The sequence below is a fragment of the Carassius gibelio genome, chromosome B6, assembly GCF_023724105.1.
Source record: "Carassius gibelio isolate Cgi1373 ecotype wild population from Czech Republic chromosome B6, carGib1.2-hapl.c, whole genome shotgun sequence".
NCBI classification, from domain to species: Eukaryota; Metazoa; Chordata; class Actinopteri; order Cypriniformes; family Cyprinidae; genus Carassius; species Carassius gibelio.
In genome coordinates, this window is record NC_068401.1 from 20200887 (window position 1) to 20221978 (window position 21092).

The following is a 21092-nucleotide window of genomic DNA, read 5'->3' on the forward strand; positions in this document are numbered from 1 at the left end:
TTTGGCTTCACGTTTAACAAAAACCCACCAATTAACGAACTCAAAGTAGAATAAAAAAAATATATTAATAATAAAAACATTGTGAATGGTTGGCCTTCTGGAAAGTATGTTAATTTACTGTACATGTACTGAATACTGGGTAGGGGCTCCTTTTGCTTTAATTACTGACTCAATTCAGCGTGGCATGGAGGTGATCAGCCTGTTAAGCACACCAACACCATGGTCATTTAACCAACTTTTGGTGCTTTTGGTAGTGTGGTTAGGTGCCAAATCCTGCTGGAAAATGAAATCATCATCTTCAAAAAACTGGCCAGCAGAAGGAAGCATGAAGTGTTCCAAAATTTCTTGGTAAACGGGTGCAGTGACTTTGGTTTTCAAAAAACACAATGGACCAACACCGGCAGTTTGAAGGCTCGGGAAACCTTTGCAGGTGTTTTGATTAGCTGATTGGCATGTCCTCATATTCTAATTAGTTGAGTGAGTTTTTGTCAAAATCATCACAATTTAAAGAACCTAAGACTTAGACTACTTCTGTCTGTGTGCATTGTATTTATTTAGTACATGAGTTTCACAATTTGAGTTGAATTACTGAAATAAATGAACTTTTCCTCAACATTCTAATTTATTGCGAAGCACCTGTACTGCGAATGACTATATGGATTAATTGTAAGATGTTATCACTCCACCATCATGGTGTCATTAATGTAACTTCTAAGTTTGATGTTTGACAAGTTACTAAAAGATGTGACTAATTATTTAATCTCTGCAAACATGCATTGTACTAAGGTGGATAAACAGCAAGTTGCATTATATTGAAAATGTATTGCCATAACTATTTCAACTGATGTGAGAAATCCAACTGTAAGAACGAAAAAAAAAAAAACAGAAAACAGATGAACACATTGTTTAAATGTTTATTTTTCCATGTACAAAAATTCCATATACAGAAGTCCCTAAAATTATAATGAAGAAGGATGTCAAAATTATAAAAATGAAAAACCTGGCACCCTGAACTTCACAGGAAAATGAGGAGGTCAGGTTTCAAAGGACCCTTGGACTTCAGTAGTGCTGATTCAATGTAGTATAGGTCTGGACAATTCTGGATGTTATTCGTATCTTGGTGCTATTTAATATCACTAAGGGATTACTAAACAGGAAGCAGGTGGGATTCTACAACTACATTGGAAGAAAAATGTTTTGGTAGCCGGTGTATTATCAGTCGTAACGGCTCTACAGAGGTATTGTTTGTGACCCTGCTTTTAAATGAAGATTAAGCTTATACGACTTTTCCACGAAGGGAAACTGTTGATCATGAATTGACTGGTCCTTGTTAACTATGTAAATATTAGACTATGCCCTCGCAAACGGCAAACTGTCTGTATGAAGTTCAGCATCAGACTAAAACTGTGTATTTTTCTCACAAACACTTTGATATGCCACGTAAAGATAGTTTATGCTGACAGTGGCATGAATAAAATGGGTTTAGGGCATCGTTACAGGTAACCAAGCTGAATCAAAAGCAAAACATATTCAACAAATGAAAAAAAAAAAAGCTAAATCTCACAAATAGAATTCTAACAAAGTTTTAAAGATCTCATATTTACTTTGTACTGAAGAAAAAATACAGTTCTTGACTTGACTGTGTATAAAACCAACAGTGTGAACAGTGGATCTTTTAGGATGTTGTTTACATCATCTTATATATACACACCCACACTTTTCACATACTCCACTGTGAAGAGGAAAGGAGGAGCACAGCACTGACTTGTTAATATGTGCATTCTCAATGACAGTCCCTGTAAAAACTAAATTTAAATGGACTACTTATACACATTTTAATTCTGCTGGTTACTCAAGATAAGTAAAATGAGTAAATAGTTGTCAGAGGGAGAGCAAAAAAAAAAAAAAAAAATTCCAAATAAGAGCAACTGTGTACTGCTGAGATAACCGGAGACCGTAGAATGCAGACAGGTTAATACCTGTCAGATTAAACATTAAATGTCAGTCGACAAAGCTTAAAGTAAAAGAGATGGGAGATTTTAAATAAACATTTTTTTTTTTTACAGTACTTATACATTAATTTTAGCCTCATATAGCATTTATATTGAATTCCAATACTGAATGAGTAATTTTTTTTTTTTGTAAAAATGTTTGTTGACATTGGTTTTGAACAATACTGATTTGCTTAAAAATCTGACTGCATTTGGAAATAATTCATCAGAAGAGGACCTGTTACTGAACTGCTCCATTATAATTAATGGCATGGTGATGCGTCTCTTAACTTCAGCATGTGAGTTTACTGCATGCCTTACATCACAGCACACTTCTTCTCCTCTGATGGGGCATTTCCATCAACTTTTTCCATTTCCAGAATAATCCTCTTGAAAACCTCTACAGCTGTCTGTAAAATGAATGCTCTTTTAAAAGGGAGAACATTTACAAAAATGTTCATACAGTACAGAAAGCAAAAAGAAAGTGTACTGCAGAAATATGTCTATAACAAGTTTTGTAAACAAGTGTAAAAAAAAAAAAAAAAGAGCAAAAGTTCTTTATACAAGAACAAAAAAAGCTACCTGATTTTCCTTAGCAGATGATTCCATAAAAGCGGCACCCCAAGAATCAGCAAGCTTCTTGCCCTCTTCTGGTTTAATCACTCTAAATAAAAAAATAAAAAAAGAGAAAGAGTGAGCATGAGAGTGGAAATGCTGTGCTTACCAACTATCTCATTCCCTTTACAGCTGCCCTTACTCATATTGTTGCTGCATATACAGACAAAAGCAAAAAAGGCATTTCATCACATTGATGAATGTTAAAAATGTAAATCTCGTTCATCCTTTACCTAAATGGCCTATCAATGCCTTACTTTAACGCACTTGTTTTAAGAGGGTATCATTCAACTACATGCCCCAAGGAAGCATTATCATGATGAGACCAGGCTGGCAGACTCATAATATTAAGGCCAAATTATTAAGACTAGAAATAGCTACATACAATTTTTGTATACACCATTTTTAGTATATGCAAGTATGTCTACCACATAAAACTAACTAAATATCAAAATTCATTTTAAAACTCTTCGTCAGGAGAATAAGATAATTAGAAGAAGAAAAAAACTTTTTTAACTGGAATAGGTTTGAAGAACCCTTTAAATGTAATTCAAAATTACAAAAGCCAATATGGCCTGGGTAAAAATTGATATCCAGCCATTATGTCCGAAGGCAAAAAAACATAAAAAAGCTTTATCATAGCACCACCTTTCAGACTGATCTAAGGGTATGCCTGAATAGTATGGCATTTGGGACCATTCTACCAAATCTATGTATTGTTTCTAAATATTTTCCCTATAAAACTCAAATTAAACACAGAAAAATTATAATAAATCTAAAACTTCACCATCATCGTCATCAGCAAAAATTGGTTTTAAGTGCCTGGTCCCTAATACATGCAAAAGGGGAATATATACTATATGCTTACCTTTCCATGTGAAGGTCTTTTTTGTTCCCAACCAGAACAGTAGGTACCCTGGGTAAATATTTAATATTTATGACTACATGTTTTATGACCTTAACGATGTAATATTTTAGACCATATGTTCACAAGTTTAAACCACACTTACTGTATCTTTCCAACCATATCAAGAAGCTTGTCATGTAGAACCTGCACAACTTCAAAACTGAAAACAGAGTGGATTGTTTACATTTTATTGGCCTCTGAAAAATAACATCAGTATCTAAGCCCTTACACTCAAAGGAAAAAAATCACCCATTTCAGAATATTAGGTTAAAAATGTCATTTTTCTCAGCCAATATTGAGTGTGTCACTAGTGTTGTATATCTGCAATGGTTGTGACATACAAAAATAAAAGTAAAATATATTCAGTGTTTCCTACATAGTGTTTTGCTGGGCAAACTGACGCCTATCTAGAAGTAGCCATGTGTGCCCACAGACTTATGTAACAGAAAAGGTGATATAGGTGTTGTTTAAGCGACTTCATAACCAGTCCAAAAACAAATATGATGCGTCACATTGTTTGTTCTCAGATACCAGGAGTCATTCCTGTGCTTTTCTGCCGGTAAGCTGCCACTAGTCTCATCTGTACATGCTCAAGAGTAATTGAAATTGAACACGCAGATCCTCTCTGGAGGCAATTTAACCTACTAAGACCTTCAGAGGAATGGAATGTTATTACATTACTCAGCAAGACTGCCATAGAGGCGGAGTGGAATCGATTTTTTCAGCCCAGAACACTAGTCAGTAATCCACACCGGAACCATTATGATGAAAAAGGGGCTTGATAGAGCCAGTGCTGATTCTATTTAAATTTTTGCCATATGTATTACATCTATAGTAAGCTATAATATAGTATGTCTATATAGCAAGCCAAATCATGTGGCAGTCATAATGGTTGCAAGTGCAACCAAAACAGAAAATGTCAGTTCTCTTGCTATTGCAAAAGTTTTTATTTTTATTATAGTAAGATAAATTAGGAAACTAATGCAACATTCTGAAACATGTACAGAGCATTATTAGTACACATATATATATTAAGATTTAGAATGTTATCACACATTTGAAACAGAAATTAAGCTAAATATTTCAGTAACAAATGGCATCAAAGCTGTAAACCAGAGATTGTATTGTTGATCTATCTTGTCATTGTGCACATGGGCTGAATACCTCTAAAGTATATTGGTAAACTGTAGTGCAATAAATCGCTAGATCACAGTCAATATATCCACACTGAAGTAGCTTTGATTAAAGGTGCTATAATTGTTTCTCTCTTTATAAGACCTGTCTGTAATAACGGTTTTGAAATTCCTTGCTGATTTCTGTGACAGCATGTTTCTCTTTAATCAGTAAAATGAAAACCGACTTGAAATTCAAACAGTAAAGACGACAAACAGATGAAGTATTAGAAATCAGTCTTAGTACAAATGCGTCACAATTGTCCATACAAGCTTATGGTCAATGGGATATACTCAATAATTAGGATTGTGTGTGAGACGCAGGCAGAAAAACAAAACAAAAAATAAACAGAACTGAAAAAATTATTTCAAAACTTGTATAGCTGGAACACAGGTGCTGGTCATACAATTAGAATATCATCAAAAAGTGGATTTATTTCACTAATTCCATTCAAAGAGTTAAAATTGTATATTATATTCATTCATTACACACAGACTGATATATTTCAAATGTTTATTTCTTTTAATTTTGATGATTGTAACTGAAAGCTAAGGAAATTCCCAAATTCAGTATCTCGGAAAATTATAATATTGTGAAAAGGTTCAATTATTGAAGACACCTGGTGTCACACTCTAATCAGCTAATTAACTCAAAACACCTGCAAAGGCCTTTAAATGGTCTCTCAGTCTAGTTCTGTAGGCTACACGGTCATGTGGAAGACTGCTGACATGACAGTTGTCCAAAAGACGATCATTGACACCTTGCACAAGGAGGTCAAGACACAAAAGGTCATCACAAAAGAGGCTGGCTGTTCACAGAGCTCTGTGTCCAAGCAAATTAATAGAGAGGTGAAGGGAAGGAAAAGATGTGGTAGAAAAAAAAAAGTGTTTTTACAAAAAGGAGCCCCAACTAAGTACTGAGTGCTTGTACATGCTCATTCTTTTCATGTTCATACTTTTCAGTTGGCCAAGATTTCTAAAAATCCTTTTTGTATTGGTCTTAAGTAATATTCAAAATTTTCTTAGATAATGAAATTGGGATTTTCCTCAGTTGCCAGTTATAATCATCAAATTTAAAATAAATAAACATTTGAAATATATCAGTCTGTGTAATGAATGAATATAATATACAAGTTTCACTTTCTGAATGGAATTAGTGAAATAAACTTTTTTGATGATATTCTAATTATATGACCAACACCTGTAAATGAGTCCAAGAATAAAGAATGAAATAAAAAAAGTTATTACACAAGCATGGAAATGTGTTTATTTGCATTATTAGCCTTAAGAAAACCAAAACAGACCAAACATTCCAATTATATGACTAATGAAAACAACAACAACAAAACCCATAACAGTATGAGAAAGAAATAAAAAATTCTGACCTTTTCATTGAAGTGACAGAATATACCAGAACGTAACCATGAATATCCATAGAATGAGACTGGGGGAAAATGGAATACTCATCCTAAACAGAAAGGGGGAGGGGACAACTTGTATGAAAAATGATGGGGGCAAAAATGTTACAGAAAGTTTGGACGGGGGGGGGGGGGGTCGGGGTTCTGACCTGTCCAGCAGTGTCAACTAACTGGAGATTGAAATCCTGGCCATTCACAGACACCATTTTATTAAAAGCTTCAAGGCAAACAGAACAGATATATTCAATTGGGGATTTCAGAACATTCAAACGAAAATTTCCTCTATAGCTTCTGAAATATTAAACAGCACATCAGCAGGAATTAAAAACTGAATAAGGGAACAACAGATTTTCCCCCCAATTTTCCTATTTAGTTAATCTGACAGTTGTCACAATATAGCAGCCATTATAGTTGATGAAAATAAAAATATGTTGGCAACACTAACAACACAATTTGAATTACTTAAACAACATTATACATGGCAAATAAGTGGTTCATTAACATTCATATGATTATAACAGTACATGAATCAAATTTTAATGACACTAATTTCCATGTAAACATATAATGATAACAGTTTGATCTTTCTACATGATAATGGTATTAAAAACTTAGTAGCATATTCTAATGGCTAGTCACTACATGTAGGCCTATTAGTCCATTATGGCATTTTAGAATAATGCAGTCTATGAGTGATAGAAAAACAGTACATCAATCAAATATTCCAGTACTTACTGTTTTCAATAGTAGGGTCATAGGAATCTACAAATTGTCCTTCAACAAACTGTATCGTGAGGGAGGATTTTCCTGTTTTAAAATAAATTGAAACAATTAGCAAAACAGTGTTTAACAATAATTAATAACAAAAGGTGCCATGTATTATAAGGCTGTTAAATGGCATTAAGTACAATAATAAACAAATTATTGTACTATAACAGAAAATAAAATTAATAACTAAAGCAACAGAAAGGTGTTGAGAAAGCTGCTGATTGATCAAACCACATGTAAATGCAGGTTAAAAACATGGCACTAACACAGTGCATTTAAATGTGTAATGCATTGTGCGAACAATCCCCGGCACAAGACCACAAGATGTGCCTCTTCAGAAGGCACCAAATATAAAATGATTTCAAACTGCCGCCAGGTGTGCAAAATAAAGTTAAACAGATTTTTTGGTCGAAAAAGAATCATATATACGTTGGTTCTATCAATATAGATTTACACCGTGTTGCTGCAACTGAATATGTAATTTTGAAATTTCGATTAAAAAAAAAGAGAGCAAAAGAAAAAAAAGGTATATTTAGTATTTTTCAAGCTTTGCTTTAATTTTTTTTTAAATCAGCCGTCATATTAGGTTTATCATTGATAATGACGAAAAACCATTACTACACATCAACATCGCATTGAATTAAATCTATTTATGTGTTGTCTCAAATGTAAAATTCATTGGTGCATTAAAACAGGCCGGTAGATTAACAAACTTTGGCAGCTGCAAAAGAAAGCCTCGTATTTTCCATTAAAATAAAAATGTACATTTAGACTCGACTTAAAAAAAAAATCTTGATGGGGCAGTAAACTGTCCATTAACAGCGTCACGTTTAACGTAACGTTACCCTTGAAAATGACCGAGAATGAGCACTGTAAAGCCCTTTATGGACACAGCGGCTTTGACACGTTAATGTGGGTAGTAATTTAAGGTGGAACAGAAAGCGGCAATAACAAGCGAATTACAAGTTAAAGGGAACGGCAACTCGTTACAAATCACATTTTGAGACATATCGAGATGTTACTAGAATTGCCAGATCGATGATATTACAGTTTTGATTGGCAAATGATCGCGTGTGACCATCGTGTGTAGAGATCAGCACGTTGCTAATTTCTGCCAGCAGCATGCAGTTCTCAATTATGTTTTCAAATGCTGGTGCCCTGTTTGAAGTTTCTTTACAGTGTCGAAATCAATTATTCAATTAACTTAAAGTGTCTGGACACTAGAGAACAGCTAAAATGAAATTAAACATACAACAAGAACTCTGCTAACTTAGCGACTACACAACATCAAATACTTCCTACTGAAAAAGGTATATTAAACACTCACCAACAGAACGATACCCTAATACAGCAATCTTTCTGTATTTAGGTTGAGGCATTATTGGTGAATATCCTTTGAACGTCGAAAACAAAGAACTGGAGCTTAAGAAAGAAATACTTTATCAAACATTAGAGGTCTATCACGTGATAACAACAAACTTTTCCACGCCCTCCTGAAAGATCTTCATCGTTGTTTCTGTCGTATAAAGTAAACTTTTCGGTTTGTGTACGCCGTACAGCCAAAAACAATTTTTCTTTGGAAGTAAAACTTTAGTTATATAGTGACGTCTTAGACCTTCGACGAATTAACTAAAATGCTTATTCACTGCAGAAGCATGTCTTCCACCTCTGGGTTATAATGGCGATTGACAAACCAACTGTTGGTACATTTCGCCACCTTCTGGGGTGGAGGCCAGGGTTGCACTTCCAGGAACGCATTTGAAGGACCGCATTTCTAGGAACCTAGTTGTTTGTGACAGCGCCACCTATCGAGTCGGAGAGCCGAAGTACCAGGAACGCATTTCCACGACCTTAGATTTGGAGAACCGAAAAAAGTGCTACCAAGGCAGTATTTTTACCCAGTTTTAACTACTTAAGAGTTTTAGAGGTTTTTAAAGGTTTATTTCACCCAAATACTACTTTCTTTATTGCAATTATACCTGCTTCCTAGGAATGTTGAGTAATTATTGGGTTTGAGTTTTCAAGTACAGAGGGACGACATAAGGATGACTCTGTGGTATATTTAAGATTTTGTATATTTTATTAAATAATATATTACAACAGTTGAACTTGAACACACACAAAAACAAATTTGTTCATGATGTGAACCGCAGAGTGAGCTTGATGGACAACGTCTTCACTGACTCCTTAGAGAGAAAGAGAGAGAAGTGAATGAAATAAGGAACATTTAGTTGAACATGTTACTCTTAAATTTCATATTTAAAAGATCTTAGTGACCACAGAGCGCACACACATATACAATACAAAAATAATTATATAAATCTTCATACCAATTAATGTTCATAATACTGTTACTGCATATTGTTCAAAGATTTGGAAAATAATTAAGGTTCTTGAAAAATTCACGTCAATAAAGCCCATCTGAACTGAGAAAAAATAATAGAGATGCATGATATCTGAATAGAAATAAATTATTGACATGACAATTCCTGACCTTTAAATATTTAAAGCGCACATTGTGATGTATGCAGCAGCACTACCTGCCACCTGCATTCTCTCCCATCTTTTTTCAGTTGTTTGTCTGTCACCCTATTAAATTCTTCAACTTAAAACTCAACTGAAATAGTAAATGGAGAACATTATCACTGCTGGGTTAACAGAAATAGTGTTTTTGCTTAAAAAAGGATAAATTGGACATTTTGTAAAAATGTTAAAAAAAAGATCAGACCTTACAGGCAATCATATTTCATTGAAATATTATACAATATATTATTCACCACAATATCATGCCCAGTCTTTTCAGTCCAGCTAACAGGATACATTTTCTGAGCAAGATCTCTACACAATAATAATAATAATAATAAAATAAAAATAATAATAAAAAAAATACTATTTGAAACAGACAAGCAGTGAGACATTAGGCTGTACAGGCTATAGGAACATAACCAAAACATGACAGAATCTAACACGTGATATTTTAACAGTCAATTATTATGATGGCCTCTCTGTAATGTCTGACTATTAAAATCTCATACATCTCAATCAACATTATAAAACCATGTCAAAAAGAAGAGACGTACTGAATGTGAGTGTGATACACACAAAGTATGTATACAATTGTGTTTTATTTTTATTTCACGAAAAGTATACGGGAGACTGTAAAATATAGAACAGTGATTGCCCTAGTGTGTGTATAATGAATGTGAAGTGTTGAATTTGATTCATCTTATGATGTTTTGTTTTTCATAAACTATGTTATCTCTTTAATATGAGGAAAATGATCTAAAAATGTTCCAGTGATCTTTATATCGATCTATATACATTTATTAATTGTGTTTTGGTTATAAAATGTTTATTTGTTCAAGTTAATGTGTAAAATAGAGAGTTGAATGTCTCTGAGAAGCTCATTCTGTTGCCGCGTTTGGCGCGTGACCAGGCACTGAGGGAAGAATAGAGAAGCACACTTTGTTTTCTTCCATTATAGATACTCGCCTGTGAGGGGAAAAAAGTAGTAGATTGCATTAATAATTACAACATACAATATATATTTACAATGTATAATATTTTTAAGTAGACTGTGGGTTAAGAAAAATACTAATAAAAATCTAATTCTAAGTTATATTGTCTTTATAAATATTAGTATTGATGTGTATGAAGTGTATATAGAGTATTCAGGTGTCAACAAAAGGGTAAACGGAAGACAAGAAAAATGGTAATATGATTTTATTGTGATGACAGTTACATTGAAGTGCTGTCTAAAAGAGACACAACGCAATGTAAAGTAAAGCTTTAAAAAAAACAATTGTATGTATCTGAAATTGATTTTGCACTGAATAAATATACCAACAGAGGAGCTGTGAAGGAGCAGACATGACTGTCCCGGCCTTTTCATTTTATCCTGTTCTTACAGGTACAGTAATCTGTTTGTTTTCAGTATATCTACCCCCGTGAGTTTAAAATACATGGAGGCCAGATTGGAGATCACTCATCAGACATCACGTTCAACAATGTGTGGAGGCAAATAGAAAGCGGCTTAAAAGAGAACTTCAACAATGCCGATGTTGTTAGAGGTGTGCTGCGAATTATCAAGCGCGGCATTTTTAAAGATATGCTGATGAAAAAAGATGACATGACTGTAGCTGAGCTTAAAGGGTTTTTAAAATCGCACTTGGGGGACCGAAATAGCACAGAGCTGTTCCAAGAACTGATGTGCACCAAACAGAGTGAACACGAAACCCTTCAGCAGTTCCTATACAGAGTCATGGGGTTGAAACAAAAAATACTCTTTGGTGCAAAACAAGCTGACTCAGGAAGTATAGTGCTGCTACTGTACAGGATGTGTTCTTACACATTGTGTACCAAGTACTAAGCCACTGGTGTAAAGATATTCGTAGTGAGCTGAAACCCTTGTTAGCCAATAGCGATGTAACTGACGATGCTATCCTCAGGCTAGTTATGAAGATCACAAGTGATGGGAATGAGAGGCTGCAGCGACTGGGTCCACCAACCAGAGCAAAACCATCTATGGCTAGTAGTGCCCAAGTTAGCGGTGAAACAGACAGAGATGTGAAAGCTGCAAAAGGTTCTGCTGCACGAAAATTTCAGGACGATCCGATTAAGCATCTTACTGCCAGGATTGATGCTCTAACTAGCATGGTAGATGCCATACAACATTCCATGCCAACATGTACTGACGGGTGCTCTGCCAGCCAACCATCCTTTAGCCGGGTGAGCCATTTGCGATGCTGTCCACGATGCACAGACGAAGGCGACAGATCTGTGCACACTGTTTCATCTGTGGAGAGGATGGACACCGGGCAGTGGGTTGCCTACGATGACCTCAGGGACAGGGAAACGGGAGCCGGCCACTGGGCGACCAGTGACCGCACAGCAGTGTTAATTTCGTTGACTAAATATTTTCGTCATTATTTTCGTCACGAATATATTTTTGCCGACGAAAACGAAACGAAAACTAAAATAGAAGGCACTGATGGAGACTAAAACTATGACTAAATTGATTGACATTATCGTCAACGAATAAAGGACGAGACGAAAATAGACTGTGACGAAAATCAAATCAGCAGACGGGAGAGATGCGAGGAATGAGCAAAAGAACCGGCAAAACAGAACAGACTGCATGAGAGAAGAGAACCAATCAGAGCCTGACTTATTGAGACGTGAAGCGAAGGTTTTCAGTTTTTATGAGCTCCCGGGAAGTCGGCATTCGAAGAGGTGATAGGGACTTTAAGCAACAGCCTCTGGTGGAACGGCAACGCCATTCTGGCGTTGTATTGCGCCTGCGCGAATTTAACTGCTACTTTGTGACGTTCTAATTTAACGGTCTACTACGGGAGAACAGCTGATTTGCCAGAGTCGCTACAACGTGAGAGGTTAGGTAAATAAATGTTATGTTTTTAGACTTATTTACATCATACAATATTAAAAACTCCTCTTCTGACAAAAGATTGTCATTTAACGCCAAAAGCAATCCTTCTCTTGCTTTTTTAAATTATATATTTTTTTGGATCTCAATAAATGAATTAATGCTGCGTTGCGCTGTTCTGTTTTACCGTTGCTTAGTGACTTTTACGTTCTTGGCTACAGCGGTGTGATGGCAAACTTCCGGTCGCTGTAGCCGTTCCATTCACAGCTGTTGCTTAAAGTCCCTACTGTCTAAAAGAGCGACAAAATGTCCACAGCTCACTTCACGTTTGACGACGAACAAAACAAAACAAAGTGTAAAGCACGCAGAGCGCTCATTCGTGGCAAGAACACAACCAATTTGAAAAGACATTTACAGACGAGCCACCCGGACATTTTCTCAAATGTAATTTTACAACGATGTTCTTTTGTTTATTGAGCTAAGCAAAATTGGAATAGTGCAGTGCGTAGATGTTGTAGCATTAAATATTACGAACTGAAAAGTACTGTAAAATAATCCCCTTCTTCAAGTTAGATGAGAGCACCATACTAATACGTAATATCATGATAAATACATTTGATTAATACTAATGTTTAGTATATTTTATAATGTTCTACTTGTTGACAATATCACAAATGTTTCTATATTAGTCATGTGAAACATGAATGTTCACATCCTATCATTATACATACTAATCTAGCAATATTGTAGTATTTAAAACATACAATATTGCTAGACAAATGAATACCTTATAAAATCTTGTTACTTTTTTTATCCACCCAATTTACTTTAAATGTATGCACTCCTTGTTCAGCTCAGCTGTAAGCTTTAAGGTCCTGGACCTAACTTTATTTTTCTTTTATTGATGGTCAATTGGCAGCTAGTTATTGTTTACATTATCATGACAGTGTTTGTTGCTGCATAAAAGCTTTTGAATCGAAATAAAGACACAGTTGTGTTGAAATAAAGTTGAATTTGTGTTTTATATATTTTGGTTAAGTTTGTTTCCTATACCAGCTGTAAAAAATTGTCTAGTAAATCTGTTATTGATTTTAGTCTTATTTTAGTCGACTTAAATACCAAGCAATTTCAGTCGACTAAAATACCAAGCAATTTTAGTCGACTAAAATAAGACTAAAATTAAAACAAATCAGATGACTAAAACTTGACTAAAACTAAAAAGAATTATAGTCAAAAGACTAAGACTAAAACTAAATTAAAATTTTGTGTCAAAATTAACACTGCCGCACAGCAAATGCCCCAACCAGACATTACTCCCCTGAAGCCGGCCAGGCCTAGCGGTGGAGTGTTAGGACAAGAACGCCTGTATCAGAGACAAACAAACAAACCAATAAATGAGATGAAGTCCATGAGCCAAGGAACAAGCATCCTGGGTTCCTGCTAAAAACAAAAATGATAATATAATCAAACTGATCGGAAGCAAGGCACTGACCCAGTGCAACTTGAATGGCTTGACAGTAAGAGCATTACTTGTCACCTGTGCCCAAGTCAGCATGGTGGACCGTGTGTGGAAAGAGAAGTATTTGCCAAGTGTTGAAGTGAGGTCACTTCGAGAGCTTCTCGGATGTCAAGATGATCTGAAAGTCTATGATGTAAATGGAAACGTTATCCCATTTGACGGTTGAGTAGTCATCACAGTCAACATGCTAGGACATGAGGACCCAAGTTTATCTATTAATGTCGCATTCCAGGTGAGTAAAATGCCAATTGAGAGACCACTACTGGGTTTCAACTTAATTGAATAACTGATTCAGGGGCAGTCTGAGCAACTGATGCCAACACTTACCTCACTACAGGCTGGAGCCATTGACATCCCTCGTGAAAAGGCACAAACCTTAGTCAAGTGATCAGAGTGATCGTCCGGCAGCGGCCCTATCGTGTTCCGGAGGCTCATCGCCACGTCATTGAAGAGGAGGTACAGGAGATACGGTTACCCAATGCCGAGGGTGGACGAACTCCTGGATCGCCTAGGGTGGGCCCGGTATATCTCGACTCTTGACCTCACCAAAGGCCTTTTGGCAGGTCCCCCTAATGGAGCAGACCAAGCCGAAGATGGCGTTCTCAACCCCTAGTGGCCACTAGCAATACCGGGTCCAACCCTTCGGTCTGCATGGGCTCCCGCCACCTTCCAGCGGCTTATGGACATCCTCCTACAGCCCCACCAGGCCTACGTGGCCGCCTACCTAGATGATGTGGTCATACGCTTCCAGACAGCAGCGTTTGACCGCCAGCCCGCTAAAGACACGGACCTCACGGACCCACACAGCACTGCACACCAAAGGAGGAAGAGAAGGCTGAGCACTGAGCCCCGGAAACCCCTCACGTTGGCTATTTTTCCCTACACCACCTCAATAAAATCCACTCTTCGGGGAAATTACCTTGACCCTTGTGTCGTGTGCTTCTTCACCCCATCACTATATATGACAGGTGCTGGTCATATAATTAGAATATCACCAAAAAGTTGATTTATTTAACTAATTCCATTCAAATAGTGAAACTTGTATATTATATGCATTCATTACACAAAGACTGATATATTTCAGCTGTTTATTTCTTTTAATTTTTATGATTATAACTGACAACTAAGCACAATCCCAAATTCAGTATCTCAGAAAATTTGAATATTACTTAAGACCAATACAAAGAAAGGCTTTTTAGAAATCTTGGCCAACTAAAAAGTATGAACATGAGTATGAGCATGTACAGCACTCAATACTTAGTTGGGGCTCTTTTTGCCTGAATTACTGCAGCAATGAGGTGTGGCATGGAGTCGATCAGTCTGTGGCACTGCTCAGGTGTTATGAGAGCCCAGGTTGCTCTGATAGTGGCCTTCAGCTCTTCTGCATTCTTGGGTCTGGCATATCGCATCTTCCTCTTCACAATACCCCATAGATTTTCAGGCGAGTCTGCTGCCCAATTAAAAACAGGGATACCATGGTCCTTAAACCAGGTACTGGTAGCTTTGTGCAGGTGCCAAGTCCTGTTGGAAAATGAAATCTGCATCTCCATAAAGTTGGTCAGCAACAGGAAGCATGAAGTGCTCTAAAACTTCCTGGTATACGGCTGCGTTGACCTTGGACCTCAGAAAACACAGTGGACCAACACCAGCAGATGATATGGCACCCCAAACATCACTGACTGTGGAAACTTTACACTGGACCTCAAGCAACGTGGGTTGTGTGCCTCTCTTATTTAAATCAATATATTGTTTTCTGTGAGTGAGTAAACAAGATGATTTTCACATAATTTAGAAAGAAAAATTCCAGTTCTCAAAAGTCCCAGGAAACAATGTTCTTAGGCCTTATTCAAGTGATTAATTTTTTTTTTGTTTTTCACTAACCACGCATTAACATTGTTTTCTCAAAAACACAATAATGTACATACACGCTGCTCACATATTATTATAGCCCAGTTTGTGCTGATTACAGTGATATTAGACTTTAGCCAATTAGATGCTTATAAGTGACTGAAAAAAGCACAAATGTCATGACAAAACTTCTCCAGGCCCCAATAATACCCTTAGACCTCAGAGTGTTAAAGTTAATATTTTATTTCTGTTGTTTTTGTTTCGCAGTGGGGACCAGCGTGTCAGGTTCTCATTTTCTTTATAGAGCGGTTACAGCTTTTTTCTCTTAATTATCTCAAGTTAAGTGGTGTCACAGATCGGTGCAATCCTGGCAGATTTATGGGAATAATTTGTGGTAAGACCTGTTATTGAGATGCACGTTGTGGTGATCTCGTTAATCTCTCTGTGTATGGCGAACTATACATCCAAAACGCCGCTTTTAACGCCACTCCTACCGCCGCGGCGGCGGTGTAAAGTGCATTCGCAGCCTTTGACCGCTGAGTGCCCTTACGAAAATTAACCATGGTTTTACTACAAATAAAACCAAAAAACCATGGTTACTGTAGTTAAACCATGGTAACCACAAATTAACCATGGTTTTGCTATATTAACCATAGTTTAACCATGGTATTTGTAGTAAATCTGTGGTTTTACAAATGGCAGTCAATACGCCAAAAAACCATGGGTTACTACAGTTTTACTATAATAAAACCATGGTTATTTTTCGTAAGGGTGGCGCTTTAACCACAAGTTATCAAACAAGCGCATCAAAGCACATTTTACCGCAAATAGACGTCAGTTTTGCCTCGCTGATGTGTTACATTTGATGGCTTCAGTCAAGGAAAATGAAAGAAAAACACTATAGTTTAAATATTTAATATATTTAATATTTAATTTTCACAGATGAAAGTTTGGCATTTATGAAGTTATGTGCATTTCTTAGAACGAGAAAGAGAAAGAGTCTGTCCTTATATTTTCTAAGCTACATGGTATTAAACCATATTTTAGATTGGACACATTTAAAAGGTGTGCAGTATTATTTATATTATATTAATTATGCGTTATATTATTCAGAAATTGAGAAATTAAGATTAAGAAATTGTTGCATGTTTAAATGTGAAGCACTGTATAATTTCGTTCCCATTATTTAGGCATAATTTGCCTAAAACAAGAAACGAATAAAATTAAACCAGCACGATTAAATCTTTGAAACTCTAAAGAATTAATAAAACGTCCTCATGATTAAACTCAAGTTCTCTCATTATAATCAACAACATTCACATGATGTAAAAAAAAAAAAAAAAAAAAGCTTTAGTAATTTACAACTAAAGTTATTTTAGAGTAATGTTAGAGTCTGCACTGTGGATCATTTCAGAAAGATAACAGCTTTAACACCAGTATTTAAGACTTTTTAAAATAAGTTGAGCTCAAAACTCACTCTTAGTTAGCAGCAAGTGTTTGAAATAACTTGATCCGATGTGGATTATAATCACTAAACAAGGCAGAAATATTTATAAGCAATGAAAAAGACTATGCACACTAAACATTAACGTTACCATAGTAAACATGGTAAATATGACAGCTTGGATAAATCAGATGTAAGCTTTTTATTCTCTATCACAATTGTGTATTTATTAAGTAACATTTTATCTGTCGTCTCGTTTCGTGAGTTTAGCTCCACGTTGCATATCATCAAAATATAATAATGATTTTTGTTCGGGAGCTTTTATAAAAATAGAGAGTCTGCGCTGATGATCATTTCGGAAAGATAACAGCTATAACACCAGCATTAAACACTTTTTTAAATAAATCAAGCTCAAAACTCTCTTTCAGTCAGCAGCGAGTCATTGAAATAACTTGATCCAATGTGTATTATAATCACCATACAAGGCAGAAATATTTATAAGCGATGCAAAGTCTGTGCACACTAGGCATTAACATTACCATAGTAAACATGGTAAATATGACCTTTGAGGAAATCAGACGTCAGCTTCGTATTCTCGTGTATTTTAGTAATGTATATCATCTGTTACAAGCCTCATCTCTAGAGTTTAGCTCACGTCATAAAAAAAAATATAATAGCCTAATGTTTTTGTTCGGGAGCTTTTATAAAAATAGAGATATTATCATTCATTCTAAATGTGACGGCTACTGTGGCTAATAAACAGAAACAGACTTGACTGAATAAGCAGGCTATTTTCATAAGCGTTAAAAATAAATAAATAAAATAGAAATAAGTGTATTTATGTGTGATTAATTTTGAGTCCTGATAAATTAAATCAATAGCTTATGATCAATGTATCACTTATTCTACATCGATGATTTTGAATGTGAATATATAATAAAACGTGCAAACAAACGGGCTTTTATTCGTTTTGTGATCGCGCATGTTCCAATTTCTTTTTCTGATAACTTCTCTTTGTTGGTGAAATAATGAGGTTGCATGACGCTGTTCTGAGAAGCGTGTAAAGGACGTGTTTTAGTGTCGCGCAGCTGAGCTTCAGGATCCACTGTGGAAACCCTGCGCTATTCTGGCCTCGGTGCTACTGGCCCGAGGCTATGAACCCCGCCCGGCCCGCTTTAAGCCCTGGCTCGCACTGGCCCGAAATGCGGCTTTTGATACCAGAAACACGCTCCGCCTTCACTCCGTGAATAAAGTTCAGTATGTTTGAAATGTTATGTTCATAACATAGCATATAAAATAATAATACAAATTTAAAAAAATAACAGGCGAGTTTCAAAGTGGCTTAAGCTATGTGTAAACCTTTTCCCTATATCACATGCCTCTTTAATTGCTGCTTTCTGCTGTGAAAATTTTGTTTGTGAAGAAAATAACATCTTTGTCAGTTATTTTATCTAAACAGATCGATTAACTTCAAGATTTCAAAATCAGAGAGCATGCTGATAATGTAGCACTGTAAGATTACATTTGTTTGAACGCATTAAAAAACAAATTTGTCCATTCTGATGCACAATTTTACTTTACAGGCAATTTACCTAATGGCTGTTGATGACTATTTGAATTGAATTCTGCCAAAGTGCGCGCTTGTATGTATTTGTTAAATGCTTATGCCAGTGCTCATGTCTGAAAAATAATATATGAAGAAGAAAAAAAATCACGTAAAAACATTAGGATATAGCCCAGCACTTCTCAAAGTCCGGACTCCGGTCCGGATCCGGACCCGGAGAGAATTCAATCCGGACCCGCCTCCATTTCATATTTCAACAGCAGTAATTGTGTGTAAGGGATTAAAAGTCTGGATTTCCTACTTTATTAAACGCATGTCAAAATCATTTGTTTAGTGTTTTATGTCTTTTTGGAGATTTTCCGCAATTAAAGCGAAGGCGATATATTGAAAGTTTTCCATGATTCAGTTGCCATGGCATCCAGTGAGTGTAAACGTTTGACGTAATTGGGCGCGAGTTGCGCGACGCGACACTTCACCTCAGTAATATACGCATTTGAATGGGTGTGGAGGATGTCATTGTCCAGGAAAAGAAAAGTTGACCAAGAAAATAGAGTTTTCAAAGATGATTGGACAGAGAGGTATGCGTTTATTTTGCCCCAATCCAGCACGAAGCCATTCTGTTTGATTTGTAATGAAACAGTCGGAGTTGTGAAGAGTGGAAACGTCAAACGGCATTATGAAACAAAACAAGGTCATTTTGAAAGACAATATCCACCATGTTACTTTTGTGGTGTTTTGTTAAGAAAAATTCAGACCCTTAAATTAATTGTTTTGCCACTTTTGCACGTTATTCATGTAGCTATTTTGAATGCAGCCACCTTATTTTTTCATAAAACGAATGTTAATTTGTAATACATGTTTATTAAAAACAAGTTTTGTAATGACCAATAGTTCCGGACCTTTCTCATTGTTGAAAATTCTGATTTGGACCTTTGAATGTAGACTTTGAGAACCCCTGATATAGCCTATATTTCATTAGTTGCATATTTTTTTAAATTGATGTAAACAATAAAATTTTACAAACTGATAAAGGTTTTTTTTTCTTCTTTTTTTTTTTCAGCATGTTGTGCAGACCGCATTATTATCTTGACGGGCGTAGGTTGAGAACCACTGCTTTATATCAAACATTTTTAAATCGTCCACAGCTGAGCTTTGCGGGAGGCTGATCTGGGCCAGATCGCGTGAAGTGAATGTAATGAACAAAGTCGTTTTCAGATGCAATGAAAAAAAAAAAAAACATGGATAACCTAGATTAGTCCCAGGCTCTGTTCTGAAGTAAAATAATTATAATTAGTACTGTTAACCAAGAGTAACACATTTTAACGGATTAATCGCCTATTTTCATTTGCTGAATGTTTTCTTTATTTTTTATTTTTTTAAACACGCTAAAAAATAAAGATTGTCAGAGGAAAAAAAAAATATATGAGTCGTGTATAGGTTTAATTTTAACGGATCAATCACCTATTTCGTTTGCTGTATTTTATTTTATTTTTTAAAGTTTGTGAGAGAAAAAAATAGGCTATAGGCTCAATCGGGAGAAATCAAACGTTTCCATATTTGTGATGTTGCCAATCTGAAACTTAACTAGGCTATTATTCATGAGGTAAATAGGCTGTATGTGTCACGTACCGTGATGCAAGGAAGGACGAGAGAGAACCAAGTGCAGGTATGTAAGTTTAATAGGGGTAATCCAATCGGGGTAAACAGTCCAGGCAGGGGTCGAAACCAAAACATCAATCCACATAAACAAAACACGAACACAAGGCAAGACAAGGGCAAGAGTTGACGGACCTGTAAGATGCAAAGACATTAGACAAGGACTCCGTCACACAGACTAAGACAGACTGGGTATTTATACACAGAAGGATAATGAGGAAACAGGAGACAGGTGGGGAAACAATCAATTACACAACAAGGAGGAAGGTGACCAAATAAGGGAACAGGAAGTGATCTGGTGAAAGACACCGTGAGAAAGAGGACATCTAGTGGAACCCCAGGGAACACAACCCAGACACTGTGACAGTACCCCCCATCTACGGAGCGGCTCCCAGATGCTCCAAGACAAGACACAACACAGAGACCAGGAGGGAGGCGGACAGGTGGAGGCTCAGGGGGAGGGACGGAGGGTCAGAAAAGAAAAACATGGGGAATAAACACCAGAAATGTAACATAAACAGGGAGAACCAGGAGGGAGGAGGAACGGAGGAGGTTCAGGGGGAGGGATGGAGGGCAAGACAAACTAAGGGGAACAGACAGGAACATCACAGAACTCAAAAACACAAAACAGAAGTCCATAAAGGGCATGTTGAGGCGCCCCCCAGGGCGGAGCAGAGGACCACCACAGCCATGTGGTCAAGGCCAGAGACAGGAGTCCCCCAGAACGGAGCAGCAGACCACCCAGTGACTTGACTTGGCTCTAGAGGGTCATCGGTGACTGGTCCTGGCTCTGGAAGGTCCACGGTG

General features: G+C 36.4%; 1 protein-coding gene across 1 annotated transcript; it reads right to left on the reverse strand.

The window, feature by feature from the left end:
• Nucleotides 1-900: 900 nt before the first annotated feature.
• Nucleotides 901-8574, reverse strand: rhebl1 (Ras homolog, mTORC1 binding like 1). The gene is made up of 8 exons (XM_052559536.1): nucleotides 8199-8574; nucleotides 6839-6910; nucleotides 6253-6320; nucleotides 6071-6153; nucleotides 3617-3673; nucleotides 3475-3522; nucleotides 2574-2655; nucleotides 901-2401 (listed from the first exon to the last, which is right to left on the reverse strand). The coding sequence occupies exons 1-8, from the start codon at nucleotides 8248-8250 to the stop codon at nucleotides 2309-2311; spliced, it is 555 nt and encodes a 184-aa protein (XP_052415496.1). The 5' UTR covers nucleotides 8251-8574; the 3' UTR covers nucleotides 901-2308.
• Nucleotides 8575-21092: the final 12518 nt, after the last annotated feature.